This window comes from Panthera uncia (genome assembly GCF_023721935.1).
Source record: "Panthera uncia isolate 11264 chromosome A3 unlocalized genomic scaffold, Puncia_PCG_1.0 HiC_scaffold_11, whole genome shotgun sequence".
In the NCBI taxonomy this organism is placed as follows: domain Eukaryota; kingdom Metazoa; phylum Chordata; class Mammalia; order Carnivora; family Felidae; genus Panthera; species Panthera uncia.
This window is the reverse complement of record NW_026057578.1, coordinates 44,254,047-44,273,257: the sequence shown is the minus strand read 5'-3', so window position 1 is coordinate 44,273,257 and position 19,211 is coordinate 44,254,047. Positions and strand designations below refer to the sequence as shown.

The window sequence follows — 19,211 nt, the reverse complement described above, 5'->3', positions numbered from 1 at the left end:
ATGGGGCTCAGGATAACCAGGGAAGTGGTGGTATCTGAGGGCAATTCTGGTAATGCCTGACCTTTCCATCTGGGCTGACCCTACAACTGCCTTAGCACCTAAGACCTTTCTTTAATTACCAAGGAGGCATCCCTCATTATAAAATAAAATGAGTAATAAGCGTAGGGCTGAGAAATCATTGAAAAACAAGAAGCAAAGGGCCAACAGATGTTATTGGCTCAAAACAGCAGATGGGCCATGTGCACCTAATTTTCTTCCCATCCCAAACCAGTTAAAATAACAACAAAAATTAAATAATGAGGTGGTGGCATGATGGGAGACGCAGAAGTAAGATAGTTTTCTTCACCTTGGAAGAAAACATGTCAAAGTTTTCTAACACTAGCTTACACCCTCTTATCTTGGGCCCCTCAAAGGCCTACTGTCTGCCGGGATCATCTACATTCAAGGCCACAAGAGCAAGCCAGACAACCGATGCCACCTCCCAATTTGACAGAGGGCTGGGTAGCTCTCCTCATGACTGAGAGACGCAGGGGAGAAGCAAGAAGCACAACTGTCGAGGATACTGAAGCCAGCCAGCCACACTGATGTTATAATCTTTCAGGTACAACATGGTCAGACTTCCAAGGAAAACTGACAAATGCAAAAGATCGGAAGAAAGAAACATACAACTTCCTCTAGGGGGACACAGAGGTCAGTCAGGGAACGGAAGAGAATTTTTTTTAGAAAAAAATTCTATTGTGTCCTCAGAGATAACAAGAAGGACCTTGCATATAACATAACAAACAAGCTGCTACAAAAAAGACTTGGAAGTTAAACATACGAACCCTCAAATGACAATTCCAATAGAAGGCCTGCATAACAGAATGGACAAGGCTGAAGACTGAATTACAAATCCAGAAGACAAAATCAAGAGAATCTCTTAGAATGAAGAGTAAGAAGTACAAGAGAAGGGATGCCTGGGTGGCTCAGTTGGTTAAGCATCCGACTCTTGGTTTCAGCTCAGGTCATGCTCTCATGATTCATGAGTTCCAGCCCCGTATCAGGCTCTGTGCTGATGGTGTGGAGCCTGCTTGGGATTCTCTCTCTCTACTTCTCTCTCTCTCTGTTCCTCCACTCACCCTTGTGCTCTCGCTCTCTCTTTCTCAAAATAAGTAAATAAACTAAAAAAAAAGGAAGTTAAAAAAAAAGAAGTACAAGAGATAAAGAAATGAGAAGAAAGTTAAGAGACAGTGAAGGTGCAATTCCAAAGGTCCAATATCCTTGAATTAAAAGGAATTCAAGAAGAGGAGAATAAATTAAAAGGGAAAAAATAATGAAATCATAGAGGAAAGATATTCCTATGAGTCATAAAAGGCATAAGTTACTTTTTGGTAAAATTTCAGAGTTTCAGGGATAGAAAAGAAACAAACTAATTCTCAAGACAGAAAGCAAACAAATATACATTTATTTATATAACATTACATTTTATCAGTGACATTGGACACTAGAAAACCATGACAGTAAAAATGTCAACAATCTGTTGAGAGGTAATTGGCATAAAAATTCCATATACAGCCTGATAAGTATTAAAGGGTGAGAACAAAATAAAAACTTCTTGTATATGCATGCACTCAGAGACCCTACCACCTATCACCCTTTCTAAAAAAATCACTCAAGGGGCGCCTGGGTGGCTCAGTGGGTTAAGCATCCAACTTCAGCTCAGGTCATGATCTCATGGTTTGTGAGTCTGAGCCCCGCGTTCGGCTCTAGGCTGACAGCTTGGAGCTTGGACCCTGCTTCAGATTCTCTGTCTCCCCCTCTGTCTGCCCCTCCCCCACCTACACTCTGTCTCTGTCTCTGTCTCTCAAAAATAAACATTAACAAAAATTTTTAAAAATCACTCAAAGATACATTGAATCAAAAAGAGAAATAAACCAAAGAACAAGTATAGTGTAAGATACATTAATGGTTAATGGAATAAAGCCGTATGGTCATCTCAATAAATGCCAAAACATATTTGATGATAAAATTCAACACTCATTCATAATAAAAACTTTTAGTAAACTAGAAATAGAAGAGAATTTCCTTATAGCTTGATAAAGGATGCCTCCCAGAAACCTGCAGCAAATATTATACTAAATGGAGGAAAATACAGAATCATTCCCATTAAAACTAAGAACACCACAAAAGTATCCATTATAAACATTACTATTCAATGTTATTCTAAACATATAACAAAACTGGAAAAAGAAATAAGACATAAATATTTTAAAAATAAGGCTACTTTCCAAAGATGGCCACAAGATTAACTTGCATCCTGCATGCTCTTTGGCAGACTGACCTTGCCACACTCTCAGCATCAAGAGGTGGAGTCACTTTCTCCATCCCTAGAATCTGAGCATGCCCTATAACTGCTTTGGTCAAGACAATGTGGAAGAAGTGACACTGTGCCAGAAAAGAGATTCAACTGAAAACTCTCAGAGCTAAAGAGACTTCAAAAAGGTGGCTGGATATAAGATCACAAGACAAAAAGTACTATTGTTCCCACATACCAAAATAAACACTTAGAACAATGAAAAAAAAGTATCTCTTTATAATACCCAGAAAAATATAATTTTTTTTACATTTATTTATTTTTGAGAGACAGAGAGAGACAGAGCACAAGTGGGGGAGGGACAGAGAGAGAAGGAGACACAGAATCTGAAGTAGGCTCCAGGCTCTAAGTTGTCAGCACAGAGCCTGACCCGGGGCTCGAACTCACAAACTGTGAGCCTAAGTCCAAGGCTTAACCGACTGAGCCACCCAGGCACTCCAATACCCAGAAAAATATAAAACAAGTAGAAAAAAATCATAAATGTTCAGGACTGTATCAGTCAGGGTCTCAGCAGGAAACAGATGGTATGTTCAAATTAGGATAACTGGAGGTGGGTTAAAGCAAAAAGACTACTTACAAGGAGGGGGCAGGGGGTAGGGAAACCAGTAGGGGACAGTGTAGCAGCAACTGCAAGCTAACACCGCCTTAGGTGGGTGGCATGGGAGGTGCTAGTTACTGGAATCCAAAATGAGAGGGTGCTGGAGAAAAGGCCACCTTGAAAAGCTCAGAAAACTCAGTGGAGAGACCAGCCAGCTGAGGGCATCCCAATCTCACTCTCCTCCCTTCCTCTCATCAGGGTTCCCCTTTGGCCAAATCCAATTAGAGTCAGAAAGTAAACAGAACAGAGCAGAGAGTAAACCTACAGGGGCAAAGTATCTGGCACAAGAAAGCTGTACGTGAAAAGCCACAAAACTTTACTGAAGAACCCGAAATAATTCAACACCACCACCACCAATACAGAAAGCCATGTTCCTAGAAAGTCTCAATATTTCATTATTTATTTATTAATTTTTTTTAATGTTTATTTATTTTTTGAGAGAGAGACAAAGACAAAGGCAGAGAGAACAAGCAGGGAAGGGGCAGAGAGAGCCAGAGACACAGAATCAGAAGCAGGCTGCAGTCTCTGAGCTGTCAGCATACAGCCTGACTTGGGGCTCAAACTCACGAACCACTAGATCATGACCTGAGCCAAAGTAGGACGCTTAACCAACTGAGCCACCCAGATGCCCTGAGAAAGTCTCAATATTTTAATTGTTGATTCTGCCTATATTGTTCTACAAAAACCACAAAGGTGCAAATAAGTTCATATAGTAAGTATTACAAGGCTTATCTGGAAAAGGAAATATCGAATTAAAACCAAGAGAATTTAGAAAAAAAGACAAATGAGAGAAGACTCCCCTGTCAGATACCAAAGCACATAATACTACAAGAGATATCAACAAGTAAATCCACAGAACAGAAAAGAGGGTTTAAAAATAGACACAGGCATATGGAATCATGTAAAGGTGACATTTTAAGTCAGCAGGAAAATAATGAACTACTCAGCAATAAATACTTCGGAAGAATTGGCTGTGCACTAGGAAAAAAAAATTACTTGTCCAATTGACCATACACACACACACACACACACACACACACACACACACACAGTGCATGTAATTAATTATGTGCAAGCAAGAATGTAGGAAAGAATAAATGCCTAACTATTAACAGTAGTAATTCTTTGGGGAGCACTGGGACTTTTTTGTTTGTTTGTTTTTTGTTTTGTTTTGATTTTTTGGTGGTGGTGGTCCTGGTGGAAGGTTATTTGAAAATTTTTTTAATTTTTTAATTTTTTATTTGAGAGAGAGAGAGAGCATGAGTAGAGGAGAAGGGCAGAGGGACCCAGAGAGAGAATCTCAAGCAGATTCCATGCTCGGGGAAGAGCCCGATGTGGGGGTTGATCCCACAACCCTGGGATCGGGACCTGAACTGAAATCAAGAGTCAGAACGCTCAACCAATTGAACCACCCAGGCACCCTGGTTATATGAATTTACAAAATGTGAATTTTTCATATATTCTCTGTAATATTTTAAATAGTTTAAACTGAAAAAATGGGAAACTGAAAATCAACCAAGCAGATGATGAAATCCTTAAAAAAAAGAGGCATTCATATTAAATAAACAAAAATGAAAAAGAGGTATTGTGTGCTAATTCATGATATAAAAAGGCACAATCCAAGAAATCAATGTCTATTTTGCAATTTACCATTTCATCTCTGATCACTGCAATGCCGACTATTTGCTCTGCAACTTCAGCTACAAATGCTTTCAGTGGTGTTCCATCCTGAAAAGATAAGCATATATTTTAAGGCCCTTAAAATATAACCATCAAGGTTTGTGTAAGCAGTCAGTAGTCGGCTGTAACTAACAACAATGACAGTCAGAGCCAACATCCATCAGTACCTACCTTTGGACCATGTACTAAGTTAAATGTCCTCCCCGTGTTCATTGAACCCTCACTCCTATGAATATTATCATTTTCTCTATTTCACTTACCAGAAAATAAGGCTTGGGGGGCTGAGTAACATGCTGAGATTTCCAGTTAGTAAGGGCTGGATCTGTGATTCAAACCACAGTCCCTTTGACCTGGAATCTGTTTTCCTTACCTCTGCATTAGTGGTTCTCAAATATTGTGATCCCAGGACCCCTATTCCCTGAGGACCCCAAAGAGCTTGGTTTATGTGTGTAATATCTATCTATCACTATTTTCTATATTAGAAATTAAAATTGGGAAAATTTTGATGTTGATTCATTTTTGTTGAATTTACTAATTAAAACAAAATTCAAAATTTGACAAAAATATTTAGAGAGGAAAGTAGCATTGTTTTATATTTTTTCAAATCCCTTTAATGTCTGGCTTAATGAAAGACAGCTGGATGCTCATATCTGCTTCTTCATTCAATCTGCTGCAATATGTTATTTTGGTTGAAATATACAAAAAAAATCTGTCTTCACAAAGATACAGAGCTAGAAAACAGGGAAGTATTTAAATACTCTTTCAGATAATTATGGATATTCTTCTCTGATGCTCAACAAGTGGTACTGTTTTAAAGATCAGTTGCAGGGCGCCTGGTTAAGCTTCCGACTTTGGCTCAGGTCATGATCTCACAGTTCGTGGGTTTGAGCCCCACGTCGGGCTCTGTGCTGACAGCTCAGAGCCTGGAACCTGCTTCCAATTCTGTGACTCCCTCTCTCTGCCCCTCCCCCTCTCATGCTCTGTCTCTCTCAAAAATAGATATTTAAAAAAATAAAAAAAATAAAAGATGAATTGCAATGTGGAAGCTGAAACCATATCAGTAAACTTTGTACTCACGTGAGTACTTTTTACCTATGTGTGATGTTGTAACATCCTGTTTTATCTACAAAATATTGGTTCACCAAGCTTACACAGATTTTCCAAATGCTGACTTATGATAAAATATCAAAGCATCAGGGGTGTTGGGTGGCTCAGTCAGTTGAGTGTCTGACTTTGGCTCAGGTCATGATCTCACAGTTCGTGAGTTCGAGCTCCGCGCTGGGCTCTGTGCTGACAGCTCAGACCCTGGAGCCTGCTTCAAATTTTGTGTCTCCCTCTCTCTGCTCCTCTCCCACTCATGCTCTGTCTCTCAATAATGAATAAATGCTAAAAGAATTAAAAAATATATATTAAAGCATCACATTTTGTGACATTGCTACCAGCCTCATCAGAAAAACTTTTTAAAATTTTTGGAAGCTGTGAAGCTCATGATGAAAGATACTGATTTTCCAAAATTCTAATTTTTTTTATTGAAAGCTTGGATATTATCACAGGGAACAAATACTGTCAGTTGTTCCCTTGGAGTGACAGCCTTGCGTCTTTCATTTTTAAGACAATGTCTGCCAAGTATTCGAGACCGAGACCGAATAACCATATTTTGTCTGCCAGCTGTTCTTTCAAGTAAAAGTGGTGTTCCATGAGAACAGGGGCTAGTTCTGCATGAAAATCAAACAATTGCAGAAATGCTCTTTCTTGAAACAACTAACATACTTTAGTCTGCAGTAGGAGACCTTTATGTGCACCTCGCATTTTGCCACAACAGAATATTGAAAATGCAGGTGCTTAAGGATTGAAATTTAATTAAGTTAGTAATTTTTACCACTTCGAGTGAAACTGGCTTTTCTTTTTCTTTTTTTATTGAAAGTTATATTGAGATAGCTGTAGCCTCACAAGTAGTTGTAAGAAATGATACAGACAGGGGCGCCTGGGTGGCTCTGTCAGTTGAGCGGCCAACTTTGGCTCAGGTCATGATCGCACGGTTAGTGGGTTTGAGCCCCATGTTGGGCTCTGTGCTGACAGCTTGGAGCCTAGGGCCTGCTTCAGATTCTGTATCTCCTTCTCTTTCTGCCCCTCCCCTGCTTGCACTCTGTCTCTGTCTCTCTCTCAAAAACAAATAAATGGTTTTTTTTTTAAAAAAAAGAAATACAGAGAAATTCCTTCTACACTTTGCCCAGTATCCTGTCATAGTAAGATTCTGCAAAACTCTAGCATAATATGACAAGCAGCGAATGCACATTGATGTGTGTGTGTGTGTGTGTGTGTATCAAGTTCTACACAATTTTATCCATGTGTAGGTTCAGATATCCACCAGTACAGTTCCAACAAAAGATCCCTTGAATTAGATCCCTTGAATTACCTTGCTATAACCACACCCATCTACTTTCTGCCTTCCTCTGGCCCTTAACCTGTGGCAACAAATAATCTCTTCTCCACTTCTAAAACTGTGTTATTTCAAACATGTAATGTAAGTGGAATCATACAGTATGTAACCTTTAGGGCTTGGCTTCCCCCCACCCCAACTCAGCATAATTCTCTGCAGATTCATCCAAGCTGATGAATAAACCTACAGTTCATTCCTTTGTATTGTTAAGTACTATTCCATGGCATGGACACGTCACAGTTTACCCATTCACCTGTTGCAGGACATCTGGGCTGATTCTGACAGCTTATGAACATTCGCGTACAAGACTTCATTTCTCTGGGATAAATGCCCAGGAGTGAAATTACTAGGTCATATGGTTGCTGCATTTTTAGTTTTTATAGAAATAGCCAAAATGTCTCCCAGAGAGCATGGTAGCATTTTACATTCCCACTGGCAACATGTGAATGATCCTGTTTCCCTGCATCCTCCCCAGCATCTAGTGGTACCACTCTTTTTGTTTTGGCCATTGTGTTGCTGTGCAACGATGCCCTCACTAGATTTTCTTTTCCTGATGTTAACATGAGTGAATGGCGATGAAGAACTCAACGAACTCTGGTGCCGCTGCTTTGATTCACACATCCCAAGGCTGTGCTCACCACTGCGTTTGCACCATTGGTGTGAAGATCAATACAGTGGAAAAGGAAAATACTTTCTTATTCATATTACAGAAACAGTTTTTTTGTTACTTCGTGGACACCCCTGAAAATGTATGTCTCAGAGGCCCCTATGGCTCCTTAAACCACATTTCGAGAAACAGGATGCCACATCACACTGCATTAGCAGGCCAGGAGGGAAGTAGCAAAAAAAAAAAAAAACAAAAAACAAACAGATCAAGACAAACCAAAACAAAAAAAAACATGTTCTGGAGAGAAGTTTTCTTTTAATTTGCTACCTTATCAAATACTTGTTTGATAAATATTAAATATTTCACTGTGTTCAGGTGTTAGGTGTCTCCCTCTCGATGACTTAAAACTTAAAGTGCTTATTCAAAAGATCCAATAGCTGGAAACCTTCCCAAATGACAGTGGAAGGAAGAAATAAATTGTGGAATAGTCATGCAATGAAATACTTTACACCACAATATGTGTGAGTCTCACATGTTGCTGAGCAATAAAAGCCTGATATCAGAGCACATACGGTACAATCCCTTCAAATAAAGTTCAAAAACAGGCATAACTAATTTATAATCTTAGAAGTCAAGGTGGTATTAACATGAGGAGACAGTAACTGAATGGGAGCATGAGAGGAACTTCAGGCAGGCTGGGTTAGTCTTCAGGCAGGGGTTAGTCTGTTTCCTGAAACAGGCGCTCATTACATGGTGTATTTGAATTGTGAAATCTATCAAGCTGTTCATTGGTTATAGCTCAATAAGACTTTTTTTTTTTTAAATAAAATTTATCAAAAATGTAACAGCATTTCTCCAACTACATGTGCTGTTCCATGTCTGGTTAAGTTAACTGTCATGGTCCTCAAGAAAGCAGTGTTAACATAAGGACTCCTAGAAAGAGAACCCAACATTTGTCATACAAGATCTTTCCTAGCTCATCCATTCCCTGAGGATATAGCCAACTCAACAACAACAAAAAAAACCCTCTAGACAGAATCACCATCCAGTAGGGTCAAATGGAGTTCCATCAGATTGGATAGGTCTGATATCCAGTGTTGCTGGTTAAGCACCAAGCACCACAGGTTCCGGAGCTACCATTCCCTAACCTCAGTCAGATCTTCCTATTCCAAGCCCTGAGATCTATCCTGTTTCAGGATACTTGTCTGGATCAAGTCCAGATTTTCTATCTCTGTGATAAAGATTTAGAATATCTGACCAGCACTCTGCCTTGGGGCCACCAGTGAGGAGAACACCCTCACTTCCTTAAACCCCAGTTTCCCAGGTTTTCTTTTCTTGCTCCCATCTTCCAACTCCACCTCTGCCTCCCCACCACACAATTCTCCAACTGAGATCCAAGGAAACCTCAAGGTTGAAACTACATGGGTCATAATGGTCCCATATCACGAGGGAAAGGAAGCCAATAGGGTCATAGTAGGTACTTACAGGGTCTCTGTGAGCCTCATTGTATTGCTTTAAATCCTCCAATATACTTTTATTCAGCATGAGAGTGCTAACAAGGTTTTCAACACCAGGAGTATCCGACAAAGAGGCTAATCTTATTTTAATAGACCTGGATGAGGAGAGATACTTTTTTTTAGGTTAAGGTACTAAAATATATATCTTCCCCCTCAAAATGAACAGAATTATAATGTACCACATATACATAAAATAATATTCAGCAAAAATGTTCATGTAACATTAGCGTTTGATTAATTATAAAAGTAACTCATTTCGTTCTAGAAATGTATTTTCATTAACCAGAGAGAACACAAAGTCACATTCTAGATGCATTTATTTTGAAATGTGCAGAAAGAGGGGGCAGTCTAAGATGGAAACATAGGGAGATCCTGAATTCATCTCCTCCCACAGACACACCAAATGTACTGCTACATATGGAATAATTCCCTCTGCAAAAGACCTCAAAATTAGCTGAATGGCTCCTTCACAACAAACACTAAAGGGCCACATCAAGATGGTAGAAGAGGCAGAGATTCAGTCTTGCCAAAAAACCTCACCCTAGCACAGTGACCCACGATTGGGAGAGATCTCACAAATATGGAGCTATTTACCCTCTCTCTGCCTCGCTAAAACTCTGAGGGGTGCAGTCCACACAGGGGGCTCTCCTTGATCACCTGGGTCTGGGAGCCAGGGAGGCTTGTGTTCTTGGGTCCCATGGGGCTGTAACAATCACAGAGGCAGTTCTTGGGAGGCTACCACCCCTAGGGCACTGCACAGGTTGCAGACTGAAACACACCCTGGTCTTTCTGTGAAAAAGGCCTATGTACTTGTCCTGGAGCTGCAGCCTGAGGGGCAGGCCTCAGGTTTGCTACACATCTAGCAGCTATGGAGTGTCCAAAGAAAGTAGGCCAGAGGGTGCCAACTTTGTGCTCTCCCTTAGCTTTGCTACAGCTTGCCAGTAACTCCCAGAAAAGACCTTATACACTTGTCTGAAGCCCCCAAATTTTTAAATATCACCCAAGATGCAGCTCCAGGTCACCTGATCTGGAGATGAGCAGGATTTATGACCGTAGTCCCACAGAACTGTATATATTTGAATACTTTGAAAGCTGCTGCATGAAGGTCTGGCTTAGAATCAGCCTGGAAGTAAGTGCTGAATGAATGCTCTCTTTGAAACATGGATACTCTCTCAATAAATGGGACATATCACGAATTAATCAGGCTGCTTAGACAATCACAAAGGAGAGAGAAACAACCAAGAGCTAGGACAAGTTTAAACAATAGGCTCCTCCTTCCCTCCTTTAAGATTGGGAAAGGTAGCTGTTTTGCCTAACACATAGAAGCAAACACAGAGAGTCAAACAAAATGAGTAAACAGAAATATATTTCTTTTTTTCTTTTTTATTTTTTTAATATGAAATTTATTGTCAAATTGGTTTCCATACAACACCCAGTGCTCATCCCAACAGGTGCCCTCCTCAATACCCATCACCCATCCTCCCCTAACTCCCACCCCCCATCAACCGTCAGATTGTTCTCAGTTTTTAAGAGTCTCTTATGGTTTGGCTCCCTCCCTCTCTAACTTTTTGTTTCCTTCCCCTCCCCCATGGTCTTCTGTTAAGTTTCTCAGGATCCATACAGGAGTGAAAACATATGGTATCTGTCTTTCTCTGTATGACTTATTTCACTTAGTATAACACTTTCCAGTTCCATCCATGTTGCTACAAAAGGCCATATTTCATTCTTTCTCATTGCCATGTAGTATTCCATTGTGTATATAAGAACTCACCAAACTCCACACCCGAAAAACAAATAATCCAGTGAAGAAATGGGCAGAAAACATGAATAGACACTTCTCTAAAGAAGACATCCAGATGGCCAACAGGCATATGAAATATGCTCAATGTCGCTCCTCATCAGGGAAATACAAATAAAAACCACACTCAGATACCACCTCACACCAGTCAGAGTGGCTAAAATTAACAAATCAGGAGACTATAAATGTTAGAGAGGATGTGGAGAAATGGGAACTCTCTGGCACTGTTGGTGGGAATGCAAACTGGTGCAGCCGCTCTGGAAAACAGTGTGGAGGTTCCTCAAAAAATTAAAAATAGATCTACCCTATGACCCAGCAATAGCACTGCTAGGAATTTACCCAAGGGATACAGGAGTGCTGATGCATAGGGGCACTTGTACCCCAATGTTTATAGCAGCACTTTCAACAATAGCCAAATTATGGAAACAGCCTAAATGTCCATCAACTGATGAATGGATAAAGAAATATGTTTCAAATGGAAGAACAAGATAAAACCTCAGAAAAAATCTTAATGAAATGAAGATAAGTAACTTACCTGATTAAGAGTTCAAAATAATGGTCATAAGGATGCTCACCAAAAATGGGAGAAATATGAATGACCACAGTGAGAACTTCCACAGAGATAGGAAATACAAGGAAGTACCAAACAGAAGTCACAGAGCTGAAGAATACATTAAATGAAAAATACACGAGAGGGGGTTACCAGCAGACTAGATGAAGCAGAAGAAAGAATCAGTGATCCAGCAGACAGGGCAGTGGAACTCATCTACACAGAGCAGGGAAGAGAAAAAGGAATGTAAAAAGTGAAGACAGCCTAAGGGTACCCATGGGACAACATCAAGCAGAAAACCATTCACACTATTGGAGTCCCAGAAGAAGAGAGAGAGAACAGGGCAAAAAATGTATTTGAAGAAACCATGGCTGAGAACTTCCCTAACCTGGGGAAGAAAACAGACATCCAGATCCAGGAAGCACAGAGTGTTCCAAATAAGATGAACTCAAAAAGATCCACACTAATAAATATAATTAGAATGTCAAAAGTTAAAGATAACGAGAGAATCTTAAGAGCAGGAAGAAAACAACAACTTGTTCTGTAGAAGGGAACCACCCTAAGACTATTAGCAGAATTTTCAGCAGAGTCTTTACAGGCTGGAAGGCAGTGGCAGGATACATACAAAGTAATGAAAGGAACACACTTCCAACCAAGAAGACTCTGCCCACCAACGCTGTTACTCAGAATTAAGAGATGAAGAGTTTCCCAGACAAGTAAAAACTAAAGGAGTTCATCACCACTAAACTGGCCTTACAAGAAATGTCAGAAAGGGCACTACTTAGAAACTAGAAAACATATGAAAGTATAAATCTCACTGGTAAAAGTAAATATATAGTAAAGGTAGTGAATTAATCACTTGCAAAGCTAGTATGAAAGTTAAAAAACAAAAAAAAAGTAGTAAAAATAACTATAGCTTCATTATTAGTTAAGGGATACACAAAATAAGATGTAAAATGTGACCTCAAAAACACAAAACATGGGGGTGGAGTGAGTAAAAATGTAGTCCTTTAGAATGTGTTCAAACTTAAATTGCTATCAACTTAAAATAGACTATACGCATATATATAAATAGTGCCCCTTCTTTTCAGCTTAAAGGAATCTGTTTACATCTTGTCTATAAGAAAGTCACTTCAGACATAAAGACATACAGACTGAAAGTGAAGGGATAGAAAAAGATATTCCATGCAAATAGAAGCTAAAAGAAAGCTAGGGTTATATCAGACAAGGCTATAGCTATATCACACAAAACAGGCTTTAAAACAAAGACTAAACTAAAAGACAAAGACATGGGGGTGCCTGGGTGGCTCAGTCAGTTAAGCGTCAGACTACAGCTCAGGTCATGATCTCATGGTTTGTGGGTTTGAGTCTCGCATTGGGATCTGTGCTGACAGCTCAGAGCCTGCAGCCTGCTAAGAATTTCTGTGCCTCCCTCTCTCTCTGACCCTCCCTGTTCATGCTCTGTGTCTCTCTGTCTCAAAAATAAATAAACATTAAAAAATTTAATAAAAAAGATAAAGACAGGCATTAAATAATGATAAAGAGGTAAATATTTATGTGTACAGTATAGGAGCACATAAATGGGAGAGATTTATAGCAAAACAACAGCAGGGGACTTTAATATCCTACTACATCACTGGTAGATCATCCAGACAGAAAATAAAAAAGGAAACATCAGCCTTAAGTGACTTATTAGACCATGTGGACTTAACATACAGATATACAAAACATTTCATCCAAAAGCAGCAGAATATCCATTCTTCTCAAGTGGATCTGGAACACTCTCCAGAATGGATCATATGTTAGGCTACAAAACAAATTTAAATAAATGTAAGAAGACTGAAATCATATCAAGCATCTTTCCAACCACACTGGTATGAAAGAACAAAGCTATTACAATAAAAAAACTGGAAAAATTACTAATATGTGGAGATTAAACAACATGCTGCTGGACAACAAATGAGTCAACAAACAGATCAAAAGGCAAGTTTAAAAATACCTTGAGAGAAATGAAAATTAAAATACATCATACCAAAATCTACTGAATGCAGCAAAAACAGTTCTTAGAGGAAGTTCATGGTGATATAGGCCTACCTCAAAAACCAAGAAAAATCTCAAATAAACAATCTATCTAACTTACACCTAAAGGAACTAGAAGAAGAACATATGAAACCCGAAGTTAATAGAAGAAAGGAAGTCACAAAGATCAGAGCAGAAATAAATGAAATGGAGACTAAAAAGACAATAGAAAACATCAATGAAATGAAGAGCTGATTCTTTAAAAAGATAAACCTTTAGCTCGGCCTACCAAGAAAAAAAGAGAGGGCTCAAGTAAATAAAATCAGAAATGAAAGAATATGAATAATTATATGCCAACAAATTGGACAACCTAGAAGAAATGGATAAATTACGGGAAACATATACTCTTCCAAGACTGGATCATGAAGAAATAGAAAATCTTACTAGATCAGTAGTGAGGACATTGAATTAGTAATAAAAAACTTCCCAACAAACAAAAAGTCAAGGGCCAGACAGTTTCACTGTGAATTCTACCAAACATGCAAAGAAGATTTAATACCAATCCTCAAACTCTTCCAAAAAATTAAAGAGAAGGGGATATTTGCAAACTCATTTTAGGAGGCAAGCATTACCTGGTACCAAAACTAGACAAAGACACCACAAAAAGAGAAAATTAAGGGCCAATATCCTTGATAAACATAGATGCAAAAACCCTCAACAAACTATTAGCAAACTGAATTCAACAATACATTAAGAGGACCACACACCATGATCAAGGGGGACTTACTCCAGGGAGGCAAGAATAGTTCAATGTCCACAAATCAAATCAATCAATGTGATACACCACATTAACAAAATGAAAGACAAAAATCATACAGTCATTTCAATAGATGCAGAAAAAGCGTGTAACAAAATTCAATATCCATTCATGATAAACTCTCAACAAAGTAGGCATAGAGGGAGCATACCTCAACATAATAAAGGTCATAAATGACAAACCCACAGCTAAGATCATACTCAGTGGCGTAAAACTGTCCTCTAAGATCAGGAACAAGACAAGAATGCCTACACTCACCATTTTTATTAAATACATTGCTATAAGTCCTAGGCAGAGCAATTAGGCAAGAAGAAGAAATAAAAGACATCCAAATTGGAAAGGAAGAAGTGAAACTCACTATTTGCAGATGACATTATTTTACATATGGAAAATCCTAAAGACTTCCCCCCAAAACTGCTAGAACTAATAAACAAATTCAGTAAAGTTACAGGATACAAATTCGCTACACAAAAATCTATTGCATTTCTATACACTAACAATGAACTATCAGAAAAATTAAGAAAACTATCCAATTTACAATTGCATCAAAAGAATAAAATACCTAAGAATAAATTTAACCAAGGAAGTGAAATACCAGCACACTGAGAATTATAATACATAGATGAAAGAAATTGAAGTCACAAATAAATGGGAAGTATTCCCATGCTCATGAATTGGAAGAATCAATATTGTTAAAATGTCTTTATTACCCAGAGAAATATACGGATTCAATGCAATCCCTAAGAAAATTACAATGGCATTTTTCATAGAAATAGAACAAATATTCCTAAAATTTGTATGGAATCACAAAAGGCCCTAAATAGCCAAAGCAACCTTGAGAAAGAACAAAGCCAGAAGCATCATGCTCCCTGATTTCAAACTATATTACAAAGTAACAGTAATCACAAAAGTATAGTATTGGCATAAAACAGACACATAGATTAATGGAACAGAACTGATTTCCCAGAAATAAAGACATGCTTACATGATCAATTAATATGTGACAAAGGAGGCAAGAACACACAAAAATCAACACAAAACGCATTAAAGGCTTTAATGTGTAAGACGAAGCCATAAAACTCCTAGAAGAGAACATACATGGTAAGCTCCTCGACACTGGACTTGGCAATGATATATTGGAACTGAATACAAAAGGAAAGGCAACAAAGTCAAAAAATAAACAAGTGGGAATACGTGAAATTAAAAATCTTCTGCAGAGCAAAGGAAATCACCAACAAAATGACAGGCAATCTACTGAAGGGAGAAAATATATATCTGATAGGAAACTATATATCTGATGAGGGGTGAATATTCAAAATATATAAAGAATTCATGCAACTCAATAGCAAAAAAATAATCATCTGATTTAAAAATGGGCAGATGATCTGAACATACATTTTTCCAAAGAAGACAGATGATCAACAGATACATGCAAATCAAAACCATAGTAAGATATCACCTCACACCTATTAGGAGGCCTATTATAAAAGAAAGAAAGAAAGAAAGAAAGAAAGAAAGAAAGAAAGAAAGAAAGAAAGAAAGAAAAGGAAAGAAAAAAGAAGAAAAGAAAAAAGAAAAGAAAGAAAAGAGAAAAGAAAAGAAAAATAAATAACAAGTGTTGATGAGGTTGCAGAGAAAAGGGATCACTCATGCACTATTGATGGGAATGTTAATTGATGCAGCTGCTATGGAAAACATTGTAGAGGTGCCTCAAAAAAATTACAAATAAAACTACATATAATCCAGCAATTCTACCTCTGGGTGCTTATTCAAAGAAAATGGGGACACTAACTCAAAGGGATATATGCACCCTATGTTCACTGCAGCAATGGTTAGGATATGGAAACAAGTATCTATTGATGGATGGGTGGATAAAGAGGATGTGGTGTGTATATACAATGGAATACTACTTAGCCATAAAGAATAATGTAATCTGGCCACTTGCAACAGCATGGATGGATCTGGAGGGTGTTATGTTAAGTGCAATAAGTCAGAGAAAGACAAATATTGTATGCTTTCACTTATTTGTGGAATCTAAAAACCAAAACAAAGAAACAAAACTCAAAGATACAGAGAACTGAAAAGTGGTTGCCGGAGGGGAAGGGGTTGGGAGTTGGTAAAATGGGTGAAGGGTGTCAAAAGGCACAAACTTCTAGTTACAAAATAAAAGTCATGGGCATGTAATGAACACAGCACTGTGACCATACTCAACAAGACTGCAGTGCATATTTAAAAGCTGCCAGAGGGTAAATCTTAAAAGTTCTCATCACAAGAAAACAAAAAGTATAATTCTGCATGCTGATGGATGGTAATTGGACTTACTGTGGTGATCATTTCACAGTGCATACAAATACCGAATCATTATGTTGTACACTTGAAATTAATATAATGTTGCATCAACTATACCTCAAAAAAAAAAGATGACAGACATAAAAATAATAATAGTTGAGATCATGCTTTATTTCATATTTACTTCATGTGTAAAGTCAAATTCTTCCCCAAATGTTGAAAGTATGTTAAGAAGTGGGTGCCTGGGTGGCTCATTCAGTTAAGCACCTGACTCTTGGTTTTGGCTCAGGTCATGATCTCACAGCTTCATGGGTTGAAGATCCACATTGGGCTCTGCGTTGGTGGTGTGGAGCCTGCTTGGGATTCTCTCTCTCTCTGCCCCTCCCCCACTTGTGCTGACTCTCTCTCAAAATAAATATATAAATTTAAAAAAATTAAAACAAAATAAAGTGTGTTAAAAACTTAAGAGATGACATTGAACCTGGGCTGGCTTCATGAGTCTTTAAATTCCTAATGATTTAATCTTTGATTTTGTGTTTTTACATGAGGTCAAGAAGACAATGGAGCGTGTCCAGGGGTTTGATGCCACAGCTCATGCATGGTACCTACCTCCCACCATCGCTCCATGGCTTCTCTCCCACTTGTTTCCTGCCTCCAGAACCTTGGGCCCCGCAGGGCCTCCCCATCCCTGCCCGTGACTACTGTGGCCCTCTGACAGAAGTGACAACTGGATTGCATTGGTGGGGGAGGCCCACATGCAGCCATTATGCTCTACCTTCATGGGGTCCTGGACACAGGCATGGGGAGGGTGGAGTATCAGGTACAAGCCCCATTGAGTCTCTAGTTAGAGCAAGCTAGTGGCCATGACCACCCAGGGCAGGCAGTGCCATGGGTCCTCAGCTGGCAACTCAGTGTGGATCTTGCCTGCCCCTGACCCAAGTACTTTGTGCAGCCAAGTGCAGAGGTTGCAGGCCACTGGAGAATGCCTACTTGCCTCAGGTTGGAGTGGCGAGCCCATGGGAAGACGACTTCTCCATCTAAAGATGTGCTGCATATTATATAGCTGGCCTGGCAATGAATGCTCTCCAGTCACTAGGGTGTTATTACTAAATAAAGGAGTGCTGTTCCTCCTCCCATTAATAAAGTGACATATTCTAACCCACTTAGTTGTCAATTACAGTGAATATTTTGTGCTTAAATTTTAACGCACGCTTCCATATAGCATGACAGGTAGCATATTTACAAAGAACAATCTACATCTATAATTAACTGATATAAAGATGATCAATTAATATAACCTTAATAATATAAATATTTTGAGCAATTTTTAAGTGAAGGATAAGAACTTTGTTCTGATATGGCCACCTTATGCCAAGATCTAATTCAGAAGGATTATGTAAAAAACAACACCACAAAAATACAGGAAAATACTCAAGGAAATGAAGACCATATGGCCACACAAAACCTTGTACTTGAATTTTTATGGCAGCATTATTCACAATAGCCCCAAAGATGGAAAGAGCCCAAATCTCTATCCACTTCTGAAGGGATAAACAAAATGTGATCTATCTGTAATGGAATCTATAATTCAGCCACAGAAAGAAATGAAGTACTGACACATGCCACAACATGGATGAACTAGAAAACATTATGCTAAGTGAAAGAAGCCATATAGAAAAGGCCATATATTGTACAATTCCATTTATATGAAATGTTCAGAACAGGCAAATTTATAGAGACAGAAAGTAGACTTGCTTCCACCAGAGGCTGGGGTGGCAGGAGAGAATAGGAGTGACTGCTAATTTGGGTGATGAAAATGTTTTGGAACCAGAGAGGAGCTCAATAAACATCCACTAAAGGAATGAACGATGAAGCTTTCATGCAGATGACCAGAGAGTTTCCCCCATGCTTCCGTATATGGTCAGTGCTACAGTAGCATTGCTGAGTGTTGTGGAGGGGCGCCTGGGTGGCTCAGTTGGTTAAGCATCTGACTCTTGATTTGGGCTCAGGTCATGATCTTGCGGTTTTGTGAGTTCAAGCCCCACGTCAGGCTCTGTGCTGACTGCGCAAAGCCTGCTTAGAATTCTCCCTCTCTCTCTGCCCCTACCCTGCTCGTGCTCTCTCTCTCAAAACAAACAAACAAACAAACAAAGAGTATTGTGGAACCAGGAGGTGAATGAGCATGTGACATTTTTTTCCACGTTTCTATTGGTGGTCCACTCTGAAAGGCCAGGGTTTTTCCTAGCCCACAGAATTTCTCAATAATGTTTAATGGAATATGAGGCTGTTTTACTGCCAAGTATCACAAAAACACGAACATAATTTCACCAGTTTGTCCATGAAAATGTATTGTTGATTAGAGGACACAACCATTTTGTTGCATTGTGAGGCTCTCATCTCTGCTATTTAAGTTTGCCAAAGAGGAACACTTCACAACCTTCATGTGTTCCCAGACTTCCATGGAGAGGAATGGGCAATAGCAGTATGTTTGTGCACTACTCTAATCTAATGGTACACTGTCCAATATGGCAGCCGTAAGCCAC

The 19,211-nt window shown here is 38.9% G+C and overlaps 1 protein-coding gene across 4 annotated transcripts in view; it reads right to left on the bottom strand.

Annotated features, from left to right (window-relative positions):
• CFAP61 (cilia and flagella associated protein 61) overlaps positions 1 to 19,211 on the bottom strand; it is a 280,634-nt gene that overhangs the window by 150,502 nt on the left and 110,921 nt on the right. For 3 of the 4 annotated variants that reach the window (XM_049650101.1, XM_049650103.1, XM_049650102.1), the window contains exons 14-15: positions 9,164 to 9,290; positions 4,602 to 4,679 (exon numbers count right to left, since the gene is read on the bottom strand). In XM_049650101.1, the coding sequence (XP_049506058.1) occupies positions 4,602 to 4,679; positions 9,164 to 9,290 (205 nt within the window). The remainder of the gene's footprint in view (positions 1 to 4,601; positions 4,680 to 9,163; positions 9,291 to 19,211) is intronic. The other variant, XR_007461949.1, reaches the window with a different exon arrangement.